Source organism: Megalobrama amblycephala, linkage group LG19, assembly GCF_018812025.1.
Source record: "Megalobrama amblycephala isolate DHTTF-2021 linkage group LG19, ASM1881202v1, whole genome shotgun sequence".
Lineage (NCBI taxonomy): Eukaryota > Metazoa > Chordata > Actinopteri > Cypriniformes > Xenocyprididae > Megalobrama > Megalobrama amblycephala.
The window spans coordinates 16322389-16349827 of record NC_063062.1 but is presented as its reverse complement, the minus strand read 5'-3'; the positions used below and the strand labels follow the sequence as shown (position 1 = coordinate 16349827).

At 37.8% G+C, this 27439-nt stretch overlaps 1 protein-coding gene across 6 annotated transcripts in view; it reads left to right on the top strand.

Annotated features, from left to right (window-relative positions):
• The window catches only part of LOC125253970 (protein unc-13 homolog C), a 244034-nt gene that overhangs the window by 65465 nt on the left and 151130 nt on the right, over positions 1-27439 (top strand). For all 6 annotated transcript variants that reach the window (XM_048168259.1, XM_048168258.1, XM_048168257.1 and 3 more), the window contains 4 exons: positions 5233-5396; positions 16135-16288; positions 16480-16548; positions 24518-24607. In XM_048168259.1, the coding sequence (XP_048024216.1) occupies positions 5233-5396; positions 16135-16288; positions 16480-16548; positions 24518-24607 (477 nt within the window). The remainder of the gene's footprint in view (positions 1-5232; positions 5397-16134; positions 16289-16479; positions 16549-24517; positions 24608-27439) is intronic.

The window sequence follows — 27439 nt, the reverse complement described above, 5'->3', positions numbered from 1 at the left end:
TCAGCACACATGCATCATTTGGATTAAAACTAAATCGTATATGCAAGTAAAAACTTATGTGATTTATGTATAATGAGTGGTTCCCTACATTATTACAGGACCAGAAGTTTACTGTGCGCAAACATCCGAAGCGCACGCCCAGAAATTCGCGTCTAGACACAGGGTATCTGCGGGCATTAAAAAGCATTAAAAGCCATTAAATGGATTTTGCGAAAATTGAGGCCTTAAAGGTGCCCTTGATTCAAAAATTGAATTTACTTTGGCATAGTTAAATAACAAGAGTTCAGTACATGGAAAAGACATACAGTGAGTCTCAAACCCCATTTTTTCCTCCTTCTTATATAAATCTCATTTGTTTAAACGACCTCTGAAGAACAGGCGAATCTCAACATAACACTGACCGTTACGTAACAGTCGGGGTGTATGCCCCAATATTTGCTATAATGTCAGCCCATGATGTTCCCAACATTATAAAAGGCATTAGACAAGGGCAGCCAGTTAACGTCTGGAGCTGCACACAGCCGAATCATCAGACTAGGTAAGCAAGAACAACAGTGAAAAATGGCAGATGGAGCAATAATAACTGACATGATCCATGATAGCATGATATTTTTACTGATATTTGTAAATTGTCTTTCTAAAAGTTTCGTTAGCATGTTGCTAATGTACTGTTAAATGAGGTTAAAGTTACCATCATTTCTTACTGTATTCACGGAGACAAGAGCCGTCGCTATTTTCATTTTTTAAACACTTGCAGTCTGTATAATTCATAAACACAACTTCATTCTTTATAAATCTCTCCAACAGTGTAGCAATAGCCGTTAGCCACGGAGCACAGCCTCAAATTCACTCAGAATAAAACTTTAACATCCAAATAATAATATAATCCAAATACTTTACTCACATAATTCGAAGCATGCATGGAGCATGCATGACGAACATCTTGTAAAGATCCATTTGAGGGTTATATTAGCTGTGTGAACTTTGTAAATGCGCTGTAATCAGGCTGTAATATAGTCGACAGCTCATGTGGCAGGGAGCACGCGATTTAAGGGGGCGGCGCGCTGCCTAAATCAGTGCATTGTTAATGATGCCCCAAAATAGGCAGTTAAAAAAATTAATTAAAGAAAATCTATGGGGTATTTTGAGCTGAAACTTCACAGACACATTCAGGAGACACCTTAGACTTATATTACATCTTGTGAAAGTACGTTCTTGGGCACCTTTAAATGGCATTAAAAACCATTAAATTGTATTCCTACAGGCATTACATTTTTTAGATAGATTTGAAGAAAATAGTACTACCAGTTTATATTGAATATGGCCTTCATAATTAATAACTGATTTGCTGTCGCAAAATATGTACATTGGTGTGATACACATGCAGAACCAGTTTGGTAATTGACTCTGGCCGGTGCAAATTTGCCATAACGCACGAGCGCAAGATCTTGCTTTCCTGCCGCAGGAAAACGCAAGAATGACAGATTTGATTACATTTAGTGTAAGTATCCATAGTGGATAATAATAGGCTGCATAATGGACTGACGGTTACAAGGTTGTTTGCGCAGCCTTGTTTTCATTAGCCTACTGAATGATTCAGCGTTTTGAACGAATCGGTTGAGTCAAGCATCCCAATGTGCATACTATCCGCCCTAAATAGTATTGAATATTACTTGTGTCATATACTATTTAGGATGGATAGAATGCACATTGAGATGCAGGCAATGACTTATTCATAAATAACTGCCTCATTCTTGAATGAATCAGTCATTGGAATGAATCGTTTGAATGAATGACTCAATGACTCACTTATTAAGATGGTTACTTGCCGCCACCTACTGGTGGTTTAGTTTCATTTTTAAAAGTATCATTTCTCCCCAACATTTCTTATTTGAATTTTCAAAAAATATTTAAAACAATCCCATAACATTATTTAATGCAGTTGTAATTTTTTATTGTCAACTCAACTCAACTCAACTCAACTCAATTTATATTTGTAAAGCACTTTCAAAACCATAATTTACCAAAATTTTAATTTGATTGGTAACAGCCCTTAGTGTCTTATTCTAATTTAATTTATTGAGCAAATTTAAGAATTTAAAAATAAAAGATGAATCATACATTTTACATGAATCATACAGGATTGGGTGGGGGGAAATTGCCCCTTGTAAAGGTTTAAAAAAAAAAAAAAAAATGCCCTCAGTGTAAATATCACAAATATGCATATTTATATATATCAAAGCTGGAATATTCTGAAAGGATATTGCTTCAGAATAAATTTATATTTACACCAAAAAAAAAAAAAAAAATCCTATTTTTCCAGACAAGCAACTGTTTTACTCAGACAAGTGAATGTCTGATTTACTTGTCCGAAGGACAAGCACATGACAAAGCTTAATGTCTAGTCCTCTATGTAGTCTTAATGGGCCGCATTTCAGACACCATTTCATTTTGTCTGACAACAAAACAGAAAAATATATAGATGAAACAATTTTATTGGGAATTTGGCTGTATTAAAATACATTATGTGAGCACAAAGAGTAGCATCAGAGAAGCAAACAAATGTAAAGGGCTGACACTTGGCAGAATGCGAATGCAACTTAATGACAATGAATATTCTAATTGCCATATGACTTCATCTATTGACATTTAGCGACATATATATGGCATTCATTTTTAAAAAAATTGGCATTAAAAAGCATTAAATTAGATTTGATGAAACCTGTAGAAACCCTGTAGACAGCGTTTAAATACTGAATTGAATTCTCTTTCACGTCTTCTTGCGCTAGAACTGACATTTTCACACAAAGTTATGTAAAAACGCCCATCTTTGCAAGTATCACTGTAAACATAGTTAGTAATGTCTTAAGTGAATGTAAACAGTTGAGAAATAAAACACATGTGAAACAGTATATTGTATCCGTGCATTCTGTCTTAAAGGGACAGCAGCATAATAAACCTGCTGCTATGTTTTTAATGTTAATCAAACAACAAAGGACAAAGAAATCACTTACGGCTCTTGACTAAATGACTTTTGGAACTTTAATAAAAATGCATGTATATTTAATTTATACAGTGAAGATTATGCAGTGTTATTTTACATTTGATTACTTTATTCAAATTATGTACCTGAAAACAACTCTTAGATCTACCTGAAAACCTGAAAAGCACTGTTTATTTCAACACTTTGTTCTATTAAGCCCTGCTGAATCACCTCTAAATATGCCCTGTGCTATTAAAATGAAAGATCAAATATGATTGAGCAATAGAAAGTTACCGTGAAAGTAACAGAAGCGTGTACAATACATTTTAACAGGCATAATTAAGCATAAAAATAACTAAAGGAAATAGGAACTATATCATTGCTAAACAAATTAAACCAATGAATATAATTCATAATCTTTTGGTTTCTCTACCTAATATATTTAAAAATTACAAATGCAATGAAAATACAGGTATCTGTATTGGCAGGTACCAAAAATGAAAGTATCCGGATTGAATGAGTTCTGAAAAAAGCGGTATCAGTGAATCCCTAATTGTATTATATTATTTGGTCTACTAACTTTTACAACATAGATATGGACCTTGGTGCCACGTTAACAACAGTAGTTAATTTCTGCAAAACTTATATACCCAACATATTGTAAAGTTAAAGATCCGTCAAAAGACATATTTGTCTTGCATTATGAATTGCTTTTCATCCAACAATCTTGTGAACGCAAACCCTTCTAGCTACACGTGTTTGTGTAGAGCAGGGGTACTCAACAGGCGGCCCGTCAGCATTAAATTTGTGGCCCGCATCATGCTACATATAAATGTATTTTTATTATAATTTGCGTTCAAAATTAGCGTGAATATTACTTCGTTTTTTTACACGTACTACACAAGGGTAGGCGTACAGTGCGCGTGACGCTGTAATCATCAGCAGAGAACGCTTATAGTGTACGCGCGCAGCACAGTTTTTCTAACCGCAAAGAACAATAAACTGAAGGCACTTTGCACGCGCGCATTGAATAGTTTTTGCTCTAATTTAGTTTGTCCACAAGGTGTCAGCACTGAAACGGGCTGTTGTTTCAGTCTGAAAAGAAACGAAGACAGAACAAGAGTAACAACAAACACAATAGCCGACCGTGTTGAAGAGCGCTCGTTTGAGGGGATTAAAAGACCAGCAACTCTAATTTTAAGCAAGTACAAAGACATTTTATTGTAACTATTTGAGCGAAAAAGACTAGACAAGCATGAATCTCTCTAGTGCGCATGTGTCGAGCACATAGACGGTCGAGCACTTGTATTCGTGAACGCCATCAAAGGCTCGAGACTGTGCGCGCAAGTAAAAAACAAAGTAACCTTATTTTTCCATGATGAAATGCAGTTGACATTCCTCAAACTTTGCAGTGTGTAAGTTGCCGAGCAGCATGAAAAACAAACCTTTTATTCTTAATGTCAATGTGTTATAAACAGAAAGCAAGCAGAGAGTTCTCCCATTACAGATCTGTCATCACATCATTGAGCTCACGGAAAATATCTTATTTATCATGTTTACAACGTTGGTTATAGTTAGATAATTCATAAAATTGTGATTGAACATTAAAAAAAAGAAAAAAAATATTTTTTTGATTCTGACCAAATTAAAAGGTAGGTAATAATAATACAAATAATAAAACATTTATTCTCTGAGTATAAATAGGTGCTGTAAAAAGTGTTAAAAAGGTGCAATGGAGTATAAAAAGACTATAAAAAAGTGCAATGTTTTCATCTTATGGACAAACCCTCATCAGCCAGTGAACAGCCAGACCTTAAAAACTGAACTTTTAGTAAATAAACAGTAAAACTACAAATATTGTCTTAAGTAGGCCTAAATAAAAGTCTTACGATCCAAGTTATAATTTGTGGCCCTTCGCGTTTCATTTGGTTAAAATGCGGCCCTCTTGGCCTCTGAACTTGAGTACCCCTGGTGTAGAGTCTGGCCCATGTCTCACTGGTTTTATACCATCATCAGCTGTACGGTGTTGTGGCATTTTTGTCGGTGTGATGACAGTGGGTTGGCACCCCGAAATGTTGACCTTTCCAAGTTGGCTGTGCTGTTGATGTTTCTCGACATCCATTCCATATCAATGCTGTTGCAGTTCATGCACACAGCCCTGCACGGTCCCTGGCCCCTAAACAGGTTTCCAGTTTCTGTTTATCTCTTGAAATAACACGGCTCTTAATGAGTCTCATTTTCCTGTGCAGAATCTCTTCCACTACCTGACGGAGGTGAAGAACAGTGGAGTCGTGAAGATCCCGGAAGTCAAAGGCGACGATGCCTGGAAGGTTTACTTTGACGACGTGTCGCAGGAGATCGTGGATGAGTTTGCCATGCGTTTTGGTGTGGAGTCCATCTACCAGGCCATGACGTGAGTGAAGAACCCTTTCAGTTTCTGATGCTTCATTTGTTTTTTGGAGATTGTGAGTCAAGTCATCTTTATTTATATAGCGCAATACAGATTGTTTCAAAGCAGCAATACAGATTGTTTCAGAATCAATGATGCAAACTTCATAAAATATGAGACAAATTCTGCAGCTCCAAAAGACATTAGATAGTCAGTTTAGTGTTGGTTCAGTTCAATAACTGAAAAGTTCTTCAATTATGAAACAGTTATGAAACAAATTTGATCCAGCTATAAAGCAGCTCAATATAACACAATAGTGAATTTATTCAGCTCAGTTCAGTTCTGTTCGGTTCTGTTCTCTATCATATTTTATAAAAGTTTCGTTCTCATCCAATAGTGTCAGTGTAGTCAAATCAATATTATTACTAAATATTAAGTGTCTTTTACTGAATAATAATGATGCATTGGATAATATTTAACAGAAAGCAGCCAATAGCTCACTGCATTTGCTATATTTGCTGTATTTATTTTGTCTGTCTTTAGTGTTTTTGAAAGATGACGCTTTGGCATTTTTCATGACTGGTGCTGATTGTGCTTCAACAGGAATTTATGAAAGGCTCGTTTCATGTTGGATCACTCTGTGTCTGTCGATGACTTACGGTCATTCATGCACATGATAGCTTTATAAATCACACTGTTTACCAGAAATGCTCAGGCTCCCAGTGAAAACCTCTCACCTTAGCATATGCTTTCTCTTTCTCTCTCTGTTGGCTGTTTGGATCGCTGTAATTAATTTGGGCCCCTGATGTGTATCCACTCTGCTCTGAGGGCCCTTACTCTCGTAATTGCATCTGGAGTTTATGTCCCCTCTCTCTCTCTGTCTCACACTCTCTCTCACTCTCAGCACTGCAGTATAAGAGACAAGAAAATCACGTATGAATCCCTGTTGCCTTCGTCATAATTATTTGCATGTACACCATTTAAAAGTTTAGTGTTGGTGAGAATTTTTCATGTTTTTGAAAGAAGTCTGTTATGCTCCCCAAGGCTGCATTTATTTGATTAAAATACAGTAAAAATAGTAATTTTGTGAAATATGATTACCATTTAAAATAACTGTTATATTTGAATATATTTTAATGGGTGCATGACATGTTGTTTTATTTATTTATTTTTTTTTTTTTAATATGTTCCTTTAGCTTCACTTATAATGTTAATGAAGTTTTTTTTTCAACCTTCATTCTGACCCTCTTTTTGAAATTATCCATTTTTAAGGGGCGACTCCTTTAAAGGGTTAATTCTCCCAAAAATAAAAATAATGTTATTTATTACTCACCCTCATGTCGTTCTACACACGTAAGACCTTTGTTCATCTTCGGAACACAAATTACAATTTTTTTGATGAAATCCGATGGCTCAGTGAGGCCACTATTGAGAGCAAAGCCACTGAACCTCTCAAGATCAACAAAGGTACTAAAAACATATTTCATGTGAGTTCGTGGTTCTACCTTAATATTATAAAGCGACGAGAATACTTTTTGTGCGCTGAAACCCCCCCCCCAAAATAACAACTTTTCAACAATATCTCATGATGGCCAATTTCCAAACACTGCTTCTGAGCTTTATGAATCTTTTGTTTTGAATTAGTGATTCAGATCTATCAAACGGCTAAATGCTGAAATCACATGACTTTGGCGTTCCGAACCATTGATTCGATTCCTAAAGCTCCGAATCAGTGTTTTGAAATCGGCCATCACTAGATATTGTTGATAAGTCGTTATTTTGTTTTTTTGGTGCACAAAAAGTATTCTCGGTGCCTTATAATATTAAGGTAGAACCACTGTGCTCACATTAACTGTTTTAAATATGTTTTTAGTACCTTTATGGACCTTGAGAGGTTCAGTGGCTTTTGTCTCAATGGAGGCCTCACTGAGCCATTGGATTTCATCAAAAATATCCCGAAGTGTCCCCAAGATGAGCAAAGGTCTTATGGATGTAGAATGACATGAGGGTGAGTACTTAATGACTGAATTTTCATTTTTGGGTGAACTAACCATTTAAAGGCAGGAACACATCAAGCCGACGGTCGGCCATCCGGCAGTTTTTGTTCGTCGGCCGACTAAGTTTTCTCAGTGTTTACTGCACCGTTGGCTGAAGTTGGTCCTCGTCTGCTTTTTTCCGGCCGATTCGAAATGTTGAATCGGCGTTGGAGTTCGTCGGACGGTCGGGCCATCTGATCATTCTGATTGGCTGTTCAGCTACTGCCACCTGCTGGTTCGGAAAGGCATTTCATCTCACGCAGGCGCAGAACGGACGTGCTACTTGGCCGTTGGCTGTCGAGCGTCGGTTTGGTGTGTCAGGCCAACTTTGGACACAGACGCTGCCGATGTGAGCCAACCCCACAGTCCGCTTTCGTCGCCATTAGTTTGTCGGCGTCGGCTTGGTGTGTTCTGGCCTTAAGGCTTGTCAGTAAACGGCCACTGTTGTGATCGGCTAACGTCATCGCATAAGAAACAGCATCAACACATTATCAAATCATTTACTTGCAGTTTGTGATGCAGCTGCTATCAGATCCAATACAGTTGGATGCTTCATCAATTTCTTTGTGACTACATATGCGATTACACTGTGCCTCGTTTACAAAATAAAATGCTCCGAACAAACCTATAATCTTCTGATGCAATCTGGGATGCCATTAAAATAAACCATCCAATTGTTTCCGATGCTGGGATTCTTCTGAAGTCTGTACAGAGATGCAAACAGACTGTTTAAACTGGACGCGTTAAAGCAAACGTTCTTTCACTCTCCATTTGTCCTGTTGTCAGCAGAGTTGTGAAACTGAGCATACGTCTGTATACTGTATCCAGTGTAGACAGTGTCAGTGATTATAATGGGTTCTATTTGCTTTTGACGCAATGCAACTCTCACATCCAGTATAGACAAAAGTCAGCCGTTAAGCGATTGAATGCCAGTGGGCGGGGCCTGTGGTGAGATGATGTATAACCAGGGCCTAAAACTTTTTGCCACACCTGCCAATGGCCGGTGCCTTAAGAAAATTTACCAGCCAAAACTATTTTTACCAGCCATGACACATAAACAGGCAGTTTTGAGAAAATTCACAATCCTCTATTCCAATTTCGATGCCATGACTAAAATTTCCAATGCTTAACTAATATATTATTTAATAGCCTATATTTTTAAAGACATGTTAAGAGTCAGTAATACAATAAGAACAAATAATAAAATTACAAGCAATAGCACAAATAAATACAATGCAACAAAGATACAAATGAAATAAGCAGTGCTTTTCAGGCAGGCCTAACAGTAGGGCTGGGCGATATATCGCATGCGATTTTCACGCGCATTTCGTCAGTAAAGCCGGTTCCCTGATTACCGCTAAATCGCCATCACCTGCTTTCAAATGGAGCGGTATTTAATAGAGCCGTAGATCACTGACAAGCTACGCAATATCGCGTTCATTATCGCAGATGAAACGCCTTCGATAATGAACGCGATATTGCATAGCTTGTCAGTGAACTACGGCTCTGTCTATTAAATGCCGCTCCATTTGAAAGCAGGTGATGGCGATTTAGTGGTAATCAGGGAACCGGCTTTACTGACGAAATGCACGTGACAATTGCATGCGATATATCGCCCAGCCCTACCTAACAGTAATTTTCAAGTAGAGAAATGTAATAAAGCAGGCTAATCAAATAAATAACACTGCATAGTCTTCATCTTTATTGAAGTTCACGAGCAGTGACTGATTTTTTCCCTTTGTTGTTTGGTTAACATTAAAAACGCAAACAACAGCTGGATTATTTAGGATGCTGTCACTTTAAGAGCGAATACATGCACAAATCATGCCTTTTCTTTCTCAACTGAAGACATACATGACTATTTTTACTAAGATACTCACTGAGACAAGCATTTTTTAACATAATTTTGTGTGAATTTGTCCGTTCAAGCAAAGGAAGGCATGAAGAGAGCTCAACTTAGTATTTGCCCGCTGTCTGAAGATGCGGCTTTCAGAGCGTGTGATTCGAGTGTTTCAGATGTTGAACTTCCCATATCGCAGTCAATATTTACATTAGAGAGGCTTAAATTTTCATGATGATGCAGCACTGACCCGTCAACTGCTCCGAGCATTGTTCACGTTTGTTGACGTTCATGTTCTCATTACATTGCATTGTTAGAATTCATAAAAATGTTACCACCATCTGACGACTGACACAGTTTCATATTCTCGCCAACATGTTTACTCACATTTGGCGCTTGGCAAGTGTTAATTTTAGGCCATGTGTATAACTATTTGTCAGTGTCTTGCTCGGTAGGCAGTCATATGCAATGTATTTGCCCGTGTGACGTCACAAATTCCGCAATATCAAAAGGAGTCGTTTTTTGTAGCTTAATTAAATAAAAGCTTTGTTTATAATGAGGACGACATTTTAAGCTATGAAACTTGCAGAATGTTTTGATGATGCAAAGACCTCTTATATCTTAAAAGATCAAGGCAAATTTGATGTCTCATGTCATGACCCCTTTAAAATGTAATTTATTCCTGTGATGCAAAGATGAATTTTCAGCATCATTACTCCAGTCTTCAGTGTCACATGATCCTTCAGAAATCATTCTAATATGCTAATTTGCTGCTCAAGACTATCATTGTTGAAAATGGTAGTGCAAAACCATGATACATTTTTTTTTTTCTCGATTCTTTGATGAATAAAAAGATTCAAAGATTTGTTTGAAATAAAAATCCTTTGTAAACATTATAAATGTCTTTAATGTCACTTTTGATCAATTTAATACATGCTTGCTAAAATAAAAGTATTCATTTCTTAAAAAAAAACTTATAGACCACAAACTTTTAAACAGTTGTGTATTTACAGTCCAAATATATAAAGAGTTTAAGAGTGTAGGGAGGTTTAAGCGTATATTGACATGCAGTTTTTCTAGAATTTATTACTGTAGTTTACTGCTGATGAACATGTCAGGGTGTTTTACTCATTCAGGGGTGCGTTTCCCAAAGCGAACTATGGTTGCAAGTTCTGTTGTTACCAATACAGTTCAATGGGACTTACGACCATAGTTGACTAATGATGCTTTTGGGAAATGCACCCCAGGTCAGTTCAGGAGCTTCACATATTCAGACCAGTGTCTGATATGGGCCACATTTAACAAAAAGGTCAGATTTTAGCAGAAAATAACAATTGGTCTCTCTGGCTTTTGAAAGTAGTCTTAAAGTGTGTTGTGTTTGACTCGGCCATTGCAGTTATTCACCTCATGTTTCAGCAAAGCCTCTAAATGCTGACAGCTCTAGTTTAAATGATTGTAATGCATAAAGAAGCTCTAACTTGACATTGTAATTTCATACGGCATACAAACAATATATCTTTACCCTGCTTTGCACATTTTAAACAGACTTTAAAGCAGGGCCCAGAACTTTTTATTTATTTATTCCATCGTGCCTTTCTTGTCAAACTCCTGTTTTTAAAGGTGCCCTCGAATTAAAAATTTAATTTATCTTGGCATAGTTAAATAACAAGAGTTCAGTACATGGAAAAGACATACAGTGAGTCTCAAACTCCATTGTTTCCTCCTTCTTATATAAATCTCATTTGTTTAGAAGACCTCTGAGGAACAGGCGAATCTCAACATAACACCGACTGTTACGTAACAATATTTGCATATGCCAGCCCATGTTCCCAACATTATGAAAGGCATTATACAAGGGCAGGCATTAACGTCTGGAGCAGCACAGCCGCTATTTTCATTTTTAAACACTTGCAGTCTGTATAATGCATAAACACAACTTCATTCTTTATAAATTTCTCCAACAATGTAGCATTAGCCGTTAGCCACGGAGCACAGCCTCAAATTCATTCAGAATCAAATGTAAACAATATAACAGTACTCACATAATACAATACTCACATAATCTGATGCATGCATCGATGGCACCTTTAAGGTAAAAACATGTTTTACTCAAATGAAGAGTTTGGTTCCAAAACGCAATAACTCCATTTTGATTAATTTGAGTAAAAAGGCATTTTCTTTACCAAGAAAGTGGCAAGATGAAAACCACTATTTTCTGTTTCAGACTTTCACATAGCATCTTTTGGTTATAAAAACATTAAAAATTCAAATCTATATTTTGATTTTAAAAAGTTTATTATAAAAACTTATTATTATTTTATATATTATAGTATTATATTATTATAGTATTATTTTTTCCCCAAAATGTAATAAATCCATGATACTTTTTTTTTTCAAAATGCAATTAATCCATCAATATAAAAGTTATTTTTCAAATTGAAAATACACAACAAAGTAAGTTGAGTCTAAACTTTGCCAATATTTATCTTATATACAAACATTTTACTAAAAATACATTCAGCCGTCGCTCCCAAAATGAATTCAACGGAACATCTTGTTAATGTTATAAATTATTTGTTATTACCGTTTAAAGAGTATCTGGCGCCACCGCACGGTTAAATAAACACATTTGCCGAGTACATTGTTATTAAAAACAGCTTTTTAAAAAAGCCTTCAATGTTTACAGTGCGTGGAATGGTGTGCTGTGATTGGTTGAGAGCGGATATATCGCGTTCTGCAGAAAAAGGAGACTGGCGTTTGTCGCGTTTTGGAAAGAAAGGGAGAAAACATTACAGAATAACACGACGGATACCACATTTTGCGCAAACTTAATAAACGACTTTTCAATACTGACCAGATACAATACTGATTTTGGCAGAAACTCAATTCTTTTGAAAATGTCGTTTATCTCGTTTTGGAACCAAACTCTTCAAATATATGTTTAACTGGTGTATTTGAAAAAGTATCACCTGAATGTTTTTTTGTTTTGTTTTGTTTAGAATTTTTGTTGTGTATTAATCTTAAATGTTTTATGCATTTTTACATATAAAACATTTATATTTTTTATATGACTTATTCACTTTGTTCACGCCATGAAGACAGCCTTGCTGCAGGCATTAAATAAATTAATAAAGTTTACTGGCAAGTGACTCCAAATATATTTTGGCACTTGCTGAGTGTAAATTTTGGATCCTACATATAGAGTATTTCTTGTTGATCCAGAGAGACGTCAGGTTCTGCTGTTTGATCGATCTCTTACTTTTGAAGCATCTGCTGATTGGTGTTTCTGTTTTAGGATAATGGATATTGATTAATTCAATAAATGATAGTCTTCCAGCAATGAGTGTTTGGTACTTACTGAACCAGGGGAACTGACATCAATAATTAGATGTAGACTTATTTATACACCTCTATATGAAAATCATTCAGCACCAGTGATCATTGTAGATAGTGTTCTAGTGTGAATATGTAGGAGAAATTGTGTGTTTTAATGAACCTAATAAAGTTTATGCTTAAGTTTGCCCTGATGACCTTTCCTCAGCCCTGTAGTCATAAACAAAGTCATGTGATATGTTCCTGATGTTATTAGAGATGCAGCCCGTATTTTAACCATTCAGCATTTTTTATTGCTGAAGGGGGGATAATGATTTCAGGGTGAAATCCTCTGCCATCAGCAGCATGTTGGTCCATAAGTTTACTGAACATGCATCACAAATGAGCCTGTTGAGAGATTTCTGGAAGGAGATGAGTTTTGGTAACACTTTAGTATGGGGAACAATTCTCAGTTTTAACTAGTTGCTTATTAGCTTGCATATTACTAGAATATTGGCTGTTTATTAATACTTATAAAGCACATATTAATGCCTTATTCTGCATGACCTTATTCTACATCCCTTAATCCTACCCAATACCTAAACTTAAACCTTCTTATAAAAGAGCCTAGACATGAGAGTTTGTTTGCGAATCGGATATTGTTGTTGCATGCAACCTGCGAAGATAACACAACAGAAGAATGTTCATTGTGTTTTTGCAATATGTTGTGCCACAATTTATCTTTTATTGCATTCAATTCAGACTGTAAATTCAGATAAAATATAACTTATTTTGCTTTGGTGTTGTAGATTTAGTAGCTGCCCAGGCATTTAATAACTGCTAACAAAACAAACAAACAAATAATAATAATTAAAAAAAAAAAAAACATGAAAATCTGTGTAATTTGTTCTACTTTAATTAGAACAATCCAAGATTCTCAACCATAATGAAAGCACAGATCTTGAAGATTTTTCAGGGATCACAGGAGTAACTCATTACCAGATGATATCACAGATATTGATGTTGCGTGGGAATTTAAGACCTGGATTGGAGAGAGGTGCGCAGAGGTTAAAGAGGACAGCAGATAGAGAGAGAAGACGAGTCAATACTTGCTGGCAAGTTTTATTTCTCTGATTTACAGCGAAGCTCTGCGGACCACTGGAGCAGCAAGACGAGGATTTTAAAAATGAGGAAAGAGCAAATGGTCTTAGGCTGAAAGGAAAGCAAGCTGTTACCAGGCAACAGGAAGTCAACACCCTCCATCAAATATCATTTATTCTGATTTAGCCATGAGCATCTTTCAATCATGTCTGAAATGGGTGGAAGGGAACATGGAGGGAGGAAAGGATAACTCTTCACCTTTTCTTGGAGGCACAATAATTCTTCATTCCCCTGTGTGTCATGATGGGCCATTCGGTCTCAGAGGTCATGCTATCAGAACTAATGAGGTCCAAATCAATGTCTGCAGGTACTAATGTACGGTCTCATGTATTCACGGCCTACGGCTTTGTCTTGTGGACTATAAACAACAGAGATGTAATATTAGCAGGGGTGTTCATTCATGCTCATGCTTAGGAGATTGTTCAAATCATTAATCCTAAGTATTAAGATTCAAGAAAAGGCTGTCAAAAATTCAGTCTGTGATTTAGTAATTTTTTATGTGCTTCTGTAATTTTTATTATTATTATTATTTTTTTTTGTTAGTGTTTGGTAACTATTTTACATTGTCCTTGTTACAAGTTACGTATATTTACTATAGTAATAACAATAAATTGTGCATAATTACACCAAACCCTAATCCTAACCCTGTAAGTACATGTTGTTAATTCATATTATTCAGTTCTTAAAGATATAATTACACTATAATTACAGTTAAACGTGCTGAGAAGATGCTACTCTTGTATGCGATCACAGATATATCGTGCATCACAGCGCACGCGAGCTTTGAGGCAGTCTGTCTCAAAGATGTGTTATGGGCTTACCTTCATCAGTCTCCACGACAGGTGCGGCATTTGGTTAAAGCATACACTTTTATCCATCGGCAGCTGTAAGCTCTTTCAGCTGTGGTCTACTAAAAGCCACAAAGTCATCAGGGCTAAAGTGAAGAGAACAAAAACATGGATCTTTAGGAAGTTTTATTCGTCCACATTCTTCACAAATCCCCATTCTTTTCTCCTCCTCTTATCGCTAGTAAAGCAGTGAAGACTTGCATTGTTGCCCTTCGACTGGAAATTACAACCAAAAGCTGCACAATGTGGCATTGTATTTTATATTTCAGGTTGTGTTACGGTAAAAATATCAACAGGGCAGTGTCAGTAGCTCACCGAGTGAAACCATCATCGATATAGAATGCACTTAAACAAATTGGTGCCCCCCCCATTGTCCAATTATGTCATGGATTTTTTAAATAACATAAATCTTTCATGGGGTTTCTACTACATATTTCAGTAAGAGACATCATTTACGTTATATTAAGCCATACAAGTCTTAATACCAGGGGTTCCCTTTAAGTTTAGTACTTAAACTTCAATTTGTTTCAACTTTTTTTTTTTTAAGTTTAAGTTCATCATATATGTTTAATTTAATGTAATTTTATATCATTTTATTTTATTTTTACTACAAACTATTTTTTAATACTGGGCTGTGCTCAACATCTGCGTATGCAAGTTTGTAAATATGAACTTTTACATGGACAGATTTCTGCATTCTTTTTCATTTAGTGTATATCTTGGCTGGTTTGTTTTCTGTTTGGTGCTTAACATCCAGTAGAATCATTTGTTTAGAGCCGTTTGACAGTTATTCAATCTAGAATATTTATTGTTTGCTTTTTTTTTTTATTTTTTACATGTGTGCCTACATAAATTATTTACTTTCATAACTGATTATATACCAAGAGGAGAAAGAGAAAAATGTGTTTATATGGATCGTTTGTTTGAGTAATGTTCAACAAAACAAAAAGTACTGTATTATATGTGAGCGTGTGAGAACAGTACACATGTGAGATGCTGTATTGCTTGTGTGTGTGTGTGTGTGTGTGTGTGTGTGTGTGTATAAGCCCTGCAGGCCTGCTGCTATTTTTAGTCGATGTCTCTCTTCTTTCTTCTCCTACAGTATCTCGTTTTCTCTCTTATATCTTTCTTTAATGAATCTCCTCTAACAGTGGCTGACATTACTGAGCAATTTCCTGCACTTCCCTGCGGCTCGACACACAAGCAGATCTGTGTTGTGCTGTCTGTTAATTCTGACATAATAAGATGGATTATGCAGTTCATTTCATATGTGCATATCTCACATAATCATTTACATGTGTGTCATGTCTACTACTACCTAAAAATCATGTTCTTAATCAGCATTTCAGTAAAAATATTTCTGTGCAGTGTAGAAGTCTATGGGGCGTTTAGGAAACATATTCAGACTGTATACAGGAGTAACTTTTTGTTGTTGTTTCAATGTTGTTGCTTAAGGGAAGTAAATCCACAGGAATCTGATATGAAATATACATTATTCTAGGTGTTAAACTGCTCATGAGTGTGTTTATGACCGAATCTAACATCTGTTTCTCTCTCTCTTTCAGTCATTTCTCTTGTCTCTCATCCAAGTACATGTGTCCCGGTGTTCCCGCGGTGATGAGTAACTTGCTTGCCAACATCAACGCCTACTTTGCTCACACAACAACAGCAACCACCAACATATCGGCCTCCGACCGATTTGCAGCATCCAACTTTGGGGTTTGTCAATCTCACTGCTGATGGACGGATGAATAAACCGATTGATGGATGGATGGATGGATGGAATGAATGGATAATATGTTGATGATTTAATTGATGAATGAATAAATGAATGCACAAACAATAGAATAGATTAGATTGATGACAGGATGCTTTCCTGATCTGTTTTTTGTGACTTTGGTTTTCTACAGAGAGAGAAGTTTGTTAAACTCTTGGATCAGCTTCACAACTCTCTGAGGATCGACCTCTCTAAGTATCGGGTGAGTTAAAGCACAACCGTTAAACTGAAGATCTTAGCACACATACGGCTCTCAGACTATATGCTGCTCTAGATGGATTTTCTATTTCAGAGACATCAGAAAGAAAAACACTCATCTATTATTCATTGCCATGGAGATAATTTGACCTCTCCATCACTTTTAGTGATCCCCTACCTTAATTTACAAAGACATTCAAACACTTTACGAGCTCTTCACAGAACAGGAGGTCCATTTATTCACGCACAAAGAAACGATTTGAGAAAGTGGCTCAGAAAATCAAAGATTGTTCTTGACTCGCACTGGCCTTCTTGCTTTTATACTAATTGTCTCTCTAAATATGTCACGAGGGAAATGTCTCTCAGTCAGACAGTTTGTTTCTTCTGAAAGGACACTTTCGCAGTCAGATCGCATATTTTAGTCTGTGACTATCTCCTGGATGTGCAGTCCATCTATATCTGTGTGTGAGCTAGAAAGCACTGACAGGAAGCTTACACACACACACACACACACACACTCTCAACTGGCAGGCATCCAGGGAATTCAGTGCCCGTTACCTGCTGCTATCCGGCCGTCAACTTCCAGGCAACACGTCCTGACAGTAATACACTCTGGATCTGCAGTGCTCTGTGGATTTGACTGTAATGAAATTCTGAGAAAAAGTGAGTTTGATTTCTCTTACAGCTCGTGTGGATTTGGCCAAGGCAGGTTTTGTTCCTCCAGAGTGCATTAACGCCTCTGCTTTATTAGATGAATTTACACCATCCGCAGCTGTTTTGTCTACATCATAGTTGTGTTCAATAAACCTCAGGCAGACTTATCTCCTCTCCGCCAAATGCCTTGAAATCATACTGAACTCCAGAAAACACTAGATGCTTTCTGCTCAATCTGGCACTGTTTCATGTGCTGTCAAAACAACAACTTTATTGTGGAAAAAATAGATCACACAACACTACATGTGTCCAATGTGTTGCAACAGTTTAATTTATCCATCTGTTTAAAATCAAATTAGTTTGTTAACATAACAAATACCACACACTAGTCCTCAAAAGTTTGGGGTCAGTAAGATTTTTTTTATTTTTTTGAACGAAGTCTCTTATGCTCATCAAGGTTGCATTTATTTGATCAAAATACTGTAAAAAGACTGAAATATTACAATAATGTTAATAATAATAATAATAATAATAATAATAATAATAATAAAACAACAGTTTTCTACTCAAATATATTTTAAAATGTAATTTATTCCTGTGATGCAAAGCTAAATTTTCAGCATCATTACTACAGTCTTCAGTATCACATGGTCCTTCAGAAATCATCTAATATGATTGAAAACTGTTGCACTGCTTCATATTTTTCTGTAAAACTGATGGATATTTATCTAGGATTCTTTGATGAATAGAAAGTTCAAAGGAACCTGGCAGTGATGTTGGATGAGAAGGCCTGGCTTGCAATCTCTGCTCTAATTCATTCATCCCAAAGGTGTTCTATCGGGCCTGCAGGCCAGTCAAGTTCCTCCACACCAGACATGTCTGTATGGGCCTCACTTTGTGCACTGGTGCACAGTCATGTTGGAACAGGAAGGGGCCATCCCCAAAATGTTCCCACAAAGTTGGGAGAATTAAATTGTCCAAAATGTCTTGGTATGCTGAAGCATTAAGAGTTCCTTTCACTGGAACTAAGGGGCCAAGCCCAACCCCTGAAAAACAACCCCACACCATCACAATCCCCCTCCACCAAACTTTACACTTGGCACAATGCAGTTAGGCAAGTACCATTCTCCTGGCAACCGCCAAACTCAGACTCGTCCATCGGATTGCCAGACAGAGAAGCGCGATTCGTCACTTCAGAGAACACGTCTCCACATTTCTAGATTCCAGTGGCAGCGTGCTTTACACCATTATATCCGACGCTTTGCATTGCACTTGGTGATGTAAGGCTTGGATGCAGCTGCTCAGCCTTGAAAACCCATTCCATGAAGCTCTCTACGCACTTTTCTTGAGCTAATTTGAAGACCACACAAAGTTTGAGGTCTGTAGTTATTGACTCCAATGCTTCCCACAGGTTTTAAATATAATTGCGGTGGTAGCCAGGTGGAAAATCCTCTTATTACCCATGGCACAAAAATGGTCTACTACATGTGATAAACAACAAATAATATGTGATTTTTAACCATATTTTTATTTATTGAAATTCATTTTAATTACATAGGCCACTATTACATTTAATTACATACTATTATTATGCATTATTATGCATTGTAAATTATTCAAAATTACAGCATGTAAATTGTTGAGTTCTCCTTGCCATGTCATATCGTGTCTCTCTCAGATTATACTGATACTAGTAAAATCTATATATTGAATAATATGTGTCAAATAATGTTCTTAGTCTTTTCTTCCTGTGGGAGAGCATCCCAGCCAGAGGCTACAATAGTTTACTATGAATTAAATGGAAATCAAATTAAATAATTTCTTATGTAACCAAAATACCATTAATACCAAGAAGAAGAGAAAAAAAAAAAAACTTAGCGTGTGACTTTTAATTATAAACAAGGCCACAATACACCGGGACTCTTATTTTGAAATGTTTATACTATTGCGGGCTGATCCTTCAAATGTGAGAGATAAAATATGCATTCTTACAACCGTCTAAAACATTATATAAAGGTCATAAAGTAGACATTGTCATAATTCATCGACTTGAGTTCATTAGCAATCGCTTGGCATGAATGTGCGCTATTCATTGATTGAGAATCACTTTGAAGCAGTCTAAAGCGCTGCTGTGCGAACCTGTAGAACGTGCAACAGCGCCCCCTTGTGACTTTGCAATGCAATTCATATGCAGCGCTCTTTTTCATATGAAATCATAGCCATTAAGACAATAGTCATTAAGACATTTGTTTTACCATTTAATGTATTGAAGACTTTTTATGACATTAAATTTCGCACACAGAAGCGCCCACAGTCGAGCCCCGTCTTTGTGAAATATTAGCCGCGTCTCTCAACCACACATGGGAATGTAAGCGGGAGTAAACAGTTTTCGCGCACACAGATTGAGCAGGTATGAAAGGCGTAGGGCGAGGGGAGATTTTCCACTAGTTAATCGATCGTGAATGGTTTCATTATCTCGGGCGGATACAAAAGTATAAGAGGATAAAAATAATAAAAGCAAAAATGTGTCTCCAAATATACTTGGGCAGCCGTTAATATACCTGGACGGCCCGCCCAAGTAAAGTCTATGTGTGGGAAGCACTGGACTCTGCAGAAAGTTGGCGACTTCTGTGCCTCAGCATGCGCAGACTCGGCTCTGTGATTTTTCGTGGCCTACCACTTCGTGGCTGAGTTGCTGTTGTTCCCAATTGCTTCCACTTTGTTATGATAACACTAACAGTTGACTGTGGAATATTTAGTAGTGAGGAAATTTCACCAATGGACTTATTGCACAGGTGGCAACCTATCACGGTACCATGCTTGAATTCACTGAGCTCCTGAGAGTGACCCATTCTTTCACAAATGTTTGTTGATGCAGTCTGCATGCCTAGGTGCTTGATTTTATACATATGTGGCTATGGAAGTGATTGGAACACCTGAATTCAATGATTTGGAGGGGTGTCCCAATACTTTTGGCAATATAGTGTATTTGTAAACAACCTCATGTAAAGATAAAGAGCAGGTTCTGATTCTGGTAAGTCTGCCTGAGTTTTATTGAACACAACTATAAGACAACACAGCCGCAAACAGTATGAATTCAGGGTCCTTTGACGTTCTGATGGTTCTTGATCAAAACTCTCTCGTGATTCCGACCCACCGCTGACACACACACAGTTTAATGATCTCCTACCTGAGCAATCTGTTACCAGCACACCGGCCTGCCTGAAGCCCAACCATATGTTCACATCTCTCTCCTTTTCTGACTTTTCACATCACTCATGAGCGTCTACGCTCTTATTCTTCACCTCAAAAAGCCATAGACTTTTAGAGTGAAGCAAAGTGATATTTTAGTGATGCTATATGGAATCTTTATTGGCATGCTTGATTTCAGACACCACAGGGCAATTTTTTCACACTAGAGCTTTTGAAATAGACCAGAGTCTGAGAGTTCAGTTTGTGTGGTGGACAGTTCATGTGAACTCAAGTAGTTTGCAGTTAGTATGAAAATAATCTGTTCTTATTTGCAGTTGTAAAGCAATATTGATGGCATAGAATTTGTATCCAATCAACTAACAATACTTTTACAGCATTCATTAATCTTAGTTAAGATTAATTTCTATATTTACATACAAATGTTAATCTGCTAACAGTAGGTAATTCACTGTTCTGTACTGAAAAAAAAAGGAAAAAGAAAAAGAAAATTTGCAACAAGCTGCATTGATAAACAACTGCTTCTAAGAGTCAGGGCAGTACTCACACAAACATACTGTGATTCAAACCCAAAAATACTGCAAGAAAAGACCTGCGGCAGCAGAGGGAGGGATGTGGAGTCAAAGTGTGAAAACAGCCCAAATTGATTTCCACGAGTCTCTGTTTTTTGATAGTTGTTGTTGACAAACAGCTCCAGCACTCCATTACTCGCTCTGAATAATTAGCAAGCTGCGGTGAAACACCAGCCAAGAATTACAGTGGCATCTGATGCCCTGGCATTGATAAAAGTGCCGTAAGCATACCTCAGACCACAGGAGTCTCTCCATATTCTTACAAAACCAAGTCATAACTATTACATAACCATCCCAGCACAAAACTCAGTGACATTTCAAAACCCGTTTTAGCAGCCATCAGCCCAATCCGACAGAGCACAATGCAAAGATGCAGAGGTTCCTACAGCATTCTTTTTCTCCAAGCTCATCTTGTGTTCAAGACCGTCCGCACATGCATGGACTCTTCCTCTCACAGTGTAAATATACTGTGTTCCTTCATGCTAGAGTGAGCAGGCTGATAGCTTTACAACCCAAGAACACATTTTCTCTGCCTATTGCGGGTTTTGCTCATGCTGCTAAATTATGATATATTTTGTCATTGGTGCTCATGATGATGGAACATGTTTCGGTTATTAATATTGTTGCATAGTGCATGCTGCATAATACTGCTGGGTGAATGAAGATGACTCATGTTGTCATGTTTTTAACCATCCATCTCTGCCAAAGCTCCTCAACTAGAGTAAAAGGCCATTTGAAATATTAACAGGTGAAACATCCACCATCTAGAGATGTTTATCATAATGTTTCAGAAGAAACAGCAATTCTGTCAGATTTTACTCACATGCAAACCAAACTTATGCTTTACCCAATATTTATGTTTGCTGTAAATTTTATTCTCATTAGAGTATTGTGTTTAGGGTTGGGTATTGTTTGAATTTTAGCTAATCTGATTCCGATTCTGATCAATTCCCAGTTTTGACTCCAATAAGGTAAAAAAGGAAATCAACTCGCATTCAAGCTTTCGCCCCCCACCGGTTCACAGACGCTGTGCAAGATCAGGGAGGACGAGGAGCAGGTTCTCTTGGTTGCCGGACCTGGTTCTCCAAACTTGTTCTCCTCGTGACAGCCCCTCCCTGGCCTATCCCTCTGAGGAAGGACCTTCATTCTCAGAGATGGGGCACTCTCTGGCACCCACGTCCCGAACTTTGGAACCTGCATGTGTGGGTTCTGGATGGGTCGCGGAAGGTTTAGGTACCTTGCCACCTCAGGTGGTTACTACCATCATTTCGGCTAGAGCCTTGTCTACTAGACATGCTTATGCCCTGAAGTGGAACCTCTTCATCACTTGGTGTTCTTCTCGTCAAGAAGACCCCTGGACATGCCCGAGGTCTTGGGAACTCGCAGTGGTTCTATCTGCACTGCAGAGAGCTCCCTTTGAACCTTTGCTTTCTGTGGAGCTGAAATTTCTATCATTGAAAACTGCGCTCCTGACGGCTTTGGCTTTGGTTAAGAGGGTTGGAGACCTGCAGGCTTTTTCAGTTGACGAAGTGTGCCTGGAATTCGGACCGGACAACTCTCACGTTATCTTGAGACCCCAGCCTGGATATGTGCCCAAAGTTCCCACCACTCCCTTTTAGGGATCAGGTGGTGAACTTGCAAGCACTGCCCCCAGAGGAGGCAGACCCATCCCTGGCACTGCTCTGTCCAGGACGTGCTCTTCACACTTACATAGACAGAACTCACTGCTTCAGGACCTCAGACCAGCTCTTTGTTTGTTTTAGGGGCCAGCAGAAAGGGAAGACTGTCTCCAAGCAGAGGTTATCCCACTGGATAGTGGATGCTATTGTCTTGGCTTATCAATCTCAAGACCTGCCATGCCCCCTAGGGGTTAGAGCCCACTCTACTAGGAGTGTGGCTTCCTCCTGGGCGTTGGTGCGTGGTGCTTCGCTAACAGACATCTGTAGAGCTGCGGGCTGGGTGACACCTAACACATTTGCGAGATTCCATCATCTTCGTGTAGAGCCTGTGTCCTCTCGGGTACTCGCCCCTTCGGGCCAGTAGTTAGGACCTTCTCGGTGTCATTGCTTGCTGCGCCATTCCACTCCTCGGACTGGAGTGCACTATTTCTCAGGTGAGTTCCTCAGTTAGACCCCTGGGTTCCTCCAGCACTGTTATGTCTACGCTTGTGTGCATGCCCGTTCGGTCAGCCCCTGTGTCAGACTAGGTGCCTCTACTTGTTGTGATTCCCTGCGCGGGGTTATCCCATGTGTGTTCTCCATGGTAAGTCTCCTGTGGTAGCACGTGTCTTCCCTTGGCAAGCCACTCTTGCTGGCTCTGACGTTGAAATATATCCACCCTGCGGGCTGGGTACCTCAGAGTTTTTCCATATGTTACCGCTACGTTGGTTCATATGTGCTTGTAAGACCTCCTTCGAGCAGGCTACCTTTGGCATACTTCCAGCTGGAATATGCTACCCAGTGCGTTCTGTGTTAAGTATAGCCCCTTGCTCGTACTTCCTCGCGACGGGGTGCTACCGCTTATGCAGGTCACTGGAAGACAGCTATTGTGGCGTTTTGTAAGGGACCCCATTCGTCAGTCTGTTCTGACGTAACGTCGAACGTGACTGACTGAAAGGGAATGTCTAACGTGTAACCCTCGTTCCCTGAAGGAGGGAACGGAGACGATATGTCCCTTTGCCACAATTACTGTTCCTCAGCGAAGACTTGAATGCGAGTTGCTCGCGCTGCTCCTTAAATACCCACACTGTGGGGCGGAGCTTGCGATGCAAATATCGCAGACCAAGGTACTCAGCGATACTTGTTTTGTTAACACTCAAAGGTGATTGGGCTCTCGGGGCGAGACCCCATTCGTCAGTCTGTTCTGACGTAACGTCTCCATTCCCTCCTTCATGGAACAAGGGGTACATACGTAACCTAGACGTTCTCTTTTGCGTCGTCTTGTCCTTGAATGGTTTAAAATTACATTAAAATGCACACACAGGAAAGAGTATGCGGAATCGAAATGCACGTGTCTTATCAAATCCAAAGTTCTTGGAAATTTAGAACTGGTGTTGTGGCGAATTACAACTTCTTGGCAAAGCCTCATTGAAGCTGCTACCTGATTGCCTAATTCTAACCCCAGCCCCTAATCCTACTCCCACCCCAACACCTAATCCTAAACCTTACCTGTACTGGTGATTTAGTGGGGTTGGGGGGTAATAATCTGGTGGGTGTAGAACCCTAAATACCAAACCCTAATGGTGCTGTTGACTGGTAACATCAAGCTCATCAAAAAAAAAATAATTTTGATAATTTGTACTTATTTAGGATCTTTGTGTAAGTACAAACTACAGGTTTTGTTGGTTATTCCAACTTATTTTCCTGTTATCCCAAAAAACAGATTTATATAGTCCATCTTACTGAGCTAATGTGTGGTTTCCATCTTTTCACTTGCCTCTTATACATCAATATTCATAAAATCTATAGCCACAACTGAAATCTGAATCTATTTATCTTCACCATCAAATAAAATCTGATTTTTATTCTGTGTTTTCAGGATAACTTTCCTGCTGGAAATCCAGAGAGACTCCAGGATTTAAAATCAACTGTTGACCTGCTGACGAGCATCACCTTTTTTAGGATGAAGGTACGACCCTCTCTCTCTCTCTCTCTCTCTCTCTCTCTCTCTCTCTCTCTCTCTCATGCACACACACACACACACACACACACACACACACACACACACACACACACACACATACAGAAAGAATTATGCAAGCTTTTTAACTGGAATTAAAGCAGTGTGACTCAGCACTGTGACTCACACACACAATAAAAACCTCTCATGCATTTCATGAAAGAAAATTATTTCAAATAAAAATATGAATGAAACTATCAGGGGGTTTTGTGACTTTCATGGGCAGTCAAAACATTATGGCAGTTGTAATCCAGTGTGAAGGACTTTCTAATAATTTCTTGCATTAAGTAGTCAAATATATTAAAGAAAACTCTACTAATATAAAAATTCTCTTCAACAACCTTCCATTTTGGATGAATCTCACAAAGTTATATTTCTCTCCAAAACCAATAAGAAAAATAAGACATGTCTTTATTGTTTTTGCATTTTTATTATTATTATTATTTCATGACAATTAAGCACATTATCTCCCCAAATTCTTCCTCATTTCTAGTTCTCACTACACCAGCATCAATACACTACAAAAAATATCATGATGTATAAATACTTTGCAATTGAAATAATATAGTACTGTTTATTCTACATTACAGCAATGACATTTTAAAAGTATTACAGTAATGATAATTTGGGGTGTAAAATGTGCTTTTTGCAGTGTAACATTTTGGGACTAAAATATGACCCTGACAAGTTCTTGACTAGTTTTTTTTTGGTAATTCAGCCTGATTGTGAAATTCTGATATATTTCACTCATTCATTCACAGCCGTTCTGATACAGATCTCGTGTTGATTGTCTCGAGTGTTAATGAGCTGCTAATCACAGCTTTCCTGATAAGAGTCCTGCATTGAGAGAGTTCTGATGTTTTTCACTTCAGCAAGCACAGATAAAGTGAATATATTCTCTGATTGTTTTCATCTATGTTCTACTTCATCAGCTGCGAATATAAAGCTGCACTGCTTTGCAGTCTGTAATGAAACAATTTTTCACCAGCGCTACAGGGTTTCAATGATTTCTCATTTGTTTGCATGAAATAAAAAAAATCTTTTGACTCTTGAAATATGTACTTGAGTCAAATTTATTCGAGCACAATAACAAGAACCACTTGTTCTGGGGGTCTCGTGGCAATAAAAATACCTTTGACATATAGCTCAACTCTGTGCGATACAATACTGCCTTTTTTTAAAAGTCATAAAGAATGCGCTGATTTCTCACTGTTGGGAAGCCGTGTCTATGTCTGGAAATGTGTTCAGGGCAAAAGTGCTTGTAAAATCACACTACTCAGAGCTGTAAGTTGCTCTAGGGTAGCAAACCAGACTGTTTTTCTTCGTTGACATAATTTAGATGAGATTACAGCTGCGATTGGCCCCTGCTGTTATTTCACTGAGCTTGATTCTCTGTTGTGCCATTTGCAGGCATTTTAATATATGACTGACTATTATAATTGCAAGTCAATATGAGTTGTAGAAAAGACATCATATCCAATACAAAGAATAAACAGTGATTGATTTTTCTTCCTTTCTCCTCCCAGGCTATTAAAGTTTATTTACACAGACCTGCACACATTTTCCATTTAGTTCTGTCAAATTTAGTCCGTGCTGAGAAACTGACAGCCATTGACAGCCATTGGCCACAAACATACGGTATGCAAGTATGCAAACACAAATAAGAATTTGAAGTTTCCTTCAGATGTCTGTGCCATTAAACCACATGTTTTATTATAAACCCATAAACTGTTGCATTATTAATTGCATCCTGACACATATCAGAATGCAGTGACATGAATCAAGTTTACGTAGCTAGAAGAGTTTGTGTACTTGCGTGGAATATGTTTTGGGACTTTGATGTAGACAGATAATGTTTTATTCAAAATTGTATGTGGGTCAGTGATGATGTTCATTTTTATTTGGGTCTGGATCAATGAATGCATTAAAAACTACATTAAAAATGCAATTCTTAAAAACGAGGACTGTACTGAAGCGGTTTTGTAGTATAAATATTTAAGAAAATATGAATTTATTAAATGCATTTATACAAAAAATATAAAAAATATATTAATGTTATACATTTATTTTAATCATATATATTATATTTTTTGTATTAATATACAGTATTTTATTATTTCAAATAATTTATTAAACTGATCATTTATGTAACCGACTTAGAGGAAGCCATTTTGTTTTCATATGACAAGAAAACCATAAAACAGGAAAGTAGCATCACAAATGGGAGACCCTTATGATTTTAACTTTCTTATCTTAAAGTTTCTTAATTTATATAATTAAAAAAAAATAATCTAAGAACTTGGCTTGTATTTTTATATGAATTGTCATTGGGGTTTTTTTTATAAGATTTTCTTTGTTTGTCATTGACCCACATGTAGATTTGGTTGCCTGTGAACTGCAAGAATTAACGAGTGTGTTTGGATGAGTCGTACAGAGTAGACTGAGGCATGAGGAGATGATGTCACATCCACACACACACAAGTACATTAGTCAGGCCTTGCATCTGATAAAAAGCGCTTCGTCATTTTAATGACTGACAGCTAGAGTGGTCTGAGCAGGCAAATCAGTGAAGCGCGGCTAAAGAGGCAGAGGAAGCTCCGCCCACTGAGAGAAAACCGCCAGGCAGAGAATAAAAACTCCAACTGTCACAATGCATTATGGGTAATGGAAGAGTGCCCATGCCAGGGTGATGTTTATTCCTCCCCTTAGCGCCGGCATTCAGAAACACCAACACGGCACAGGAAGAGGAATGGGACACATTAGTCAGTTACATAAGGCAAA